The following is a 2,164-nucleotide window of genomic DNA, read 5'->3' as shown; positions in this document are numbered from 1 at the left end:
CACACACACACACACACACACACACACACACACACAGTTACAGGTTGAGCTGCTCATGTCGGGACTTAACATGATTTTGAAGATTAATAACCGTGTAAGTTGAGGAAGGTGTTGATCGTAGATGAATGGCTGACTTCTGTTATCACTATGACTTATGAGTGTTTTCAGTTTTGTTTAAATATAAAAGATCAGGACGTTCAGCAACATTAAAGCAGTATTATAGAGCAAGTATTACAAATGATCTCACTTTAAACATGTTTAATTTGAATATATAATAATTTGATGCTTTAATATTTGCTCTTATCATAGAGGTGCCACAATGGCATTGCCCTAAAAAGTTGTAAAATGGTCATTGTTTGGTGCATGTCCATTAATAAGATTGCTTGCATGCACAGTTGTGAGAACAAAATCTATAAGCTTTATGGTGTCATGTTGCACCCAACCCATTACACAAGCAGCCGTTGTTTTATTCTGAAAACAACTGCAGGGGAAATATTCTCGTAAAAAAAAAACCCAGTTAAAGCAGTTTCCTTGGTTTTTTTTACCAAAAGGAATCATCAATGTTTTACTTTTTATATTATTGTCTCTCATGCTGTCAGTCTCCTACAGCGACCTGAAGAGACTCGTGGAAAATAGCCAGGATCTAATTCTGATTGACGTACGCACCGGCAGCGAGGTGGCAAGACAACGTATCCCTCGGGCCATCCACATTCCACGTGAGACTTTTCTAATTTTCAGTTACTCCACGTGCACGACAGGGAAACAATGATGTAATGACGATGTTTGCTCCGACTGTTGCGAATGCTCTGCTTTACATAATGAATGCGCTGCTGTGTGTGTGTGACGCACATTGTGGGTCTGGTTTTACGAGTTCTCCGTGCTTTGCATTAGTTGCTCATCTTCATTTCACATTATTCCGCGTGGGTCATGTCTTCCCTTTTGTTCGAACAGTTGATGAGGTCGAAGCGGCCCTGCAGATGACTCCGGAGGGGTTCAAGGCCAAGTATGGGATTCAGAAACCAGCAGCAGACGCACCTGAGCTGGTGTTTCACTGCCAGTCGGGCAAGCGAGGAATAGTGGCGATGAACAAGGCTCATAGACTGGGTTACTTGACGTAAATGAGTTTTACTGCTTTAACATCCTCTTTTAATTCGTCGCATTAACCACTTTAGAACTTCGGTTAATGAAAAGCTTTTCAGACTTGCAGCACGTCTTTGTTACATGTCAGATTTGTCACGAACGCTTTTTATAAACTGACGACCTGTATCTTCTGTTTCAGCACTCGCAACTTTCCAGGTGGATGCAATGAGTGGTTTGCAAGAGAAAGGAAATAAAAATAGCTGCCTCCTTCTGTGTAGTGTAATTTACTTGAACCTTGAAACCTTCACATGATGCAATAGTGTTAATTTTTTTTGGTTGTCTTGTAATTTACATGGCTGAAATAAAAAAAAAATGGTGCACAAATGCAACAAATTATGCTATTTTGTTTCATAAATGTCTTTGTTTGGATTCTTTTAGTGAACATAGTTTCTAGACAGGCAAAAGCAGGGATAACTCCACATCGGGTCTCACACATTTGAAACAAGTTTTTGACCTATTTGCTATTTTTAGAATAGGGAATCCTTAAATGTATCAAGTTTGTTTAATATATAAAAAAAAACAATGACAGTAGGGTTACATTAGCTTAAGTCAGTGCAAACAAACAACGTAGCTTTGACATTTCAACAAATAATTTGTATATATTTTCAGAACTTGGTGGAGAAAAGGGGTAAACATACAACTATGCTGAATCTGTACCATTGTTTTGCTTGCAACAGAGTTTAAGAAATAAAACATAATTAATGTCTGTATTATCTGTATTTTTTTAAGAGTCAGAGTAAATTGTGAATAGAAGTAGTAAAAGAGGTGGGGGTGTTGCTTTGTTTGTTGATAKTGACATAAAAAGTAAAAAAATGGACACTATGTCAACAACTGTTGATGGTGTTATGGAGATAATTACTATTGAGGTGTTGAACGAGAAATCTAGAAATATAATGGTGAGCTGTGTGTATCGAGCACCAGGATCTAACTTAGAACAATTTACTGATAAATTAACAGAGCTCATAGAAATGAGTAAAAATAAAACATTATTCTTGTGTGGAGATTTCAATATAGACTTGGGAAC

The 2,164-nt window shown here is 37.5% G+C and overlaps 1 protein-coding gene across 1 annotated transcript in view; it reads left to right on the top strand.

The window, feature by feature from the left end:
* The window catches only part of LOC106516111 (thiosulfate sulfurtransferase/rhodanese-like domain-containing protein 1), a 2,118-nt gene extending 654 nt beyond the window's left edge, over positions 1-1,464 (top strand). The window contains exons 2-4 of the mRNA XM_014006308.1: positions 600-716; positions 952-1,114; positions 1,280-1,464. Coding sequence (XP_013861762.1) covers positions 600-716; positions 952-1,114; positions 1,280-1,334 — 335 coding nt within the window. The 3' untranslated portion in view covers positions 1,335-1,464. The remainder of the gene's footprint in view (positions 1-599; positions 717-951; positions 1,115-1,279) is intronic.
* Positions 1,465-2,164: the final 700 nt, after the last annotated feature.

The sequence above is a fragment of the Austrofundulus limnaeus genome, unplaced genomic scaffold (assembly GCF_001266775.1).
Source record: "Austrofundulus limnaeus strain Quisiro unplaced genomic scaffold, Austrofundulus_limnaeus-1.0 Scaffold1, whole genome shotgun sequence".
NCBI classification, from domain to species: domain Eukaryota; kingdom Metazoa; phylum Chordata; class Actinopteri; order Cyprinodontiformes; family Rivulidae; genus Austrofundulus; species Austrofundulus limnaeus.
The sequence above is the reverse complement of the archived record's forward strand: the minus strand, read 5'-3'. Positions and strand labels throughout refer to the sequence as shown.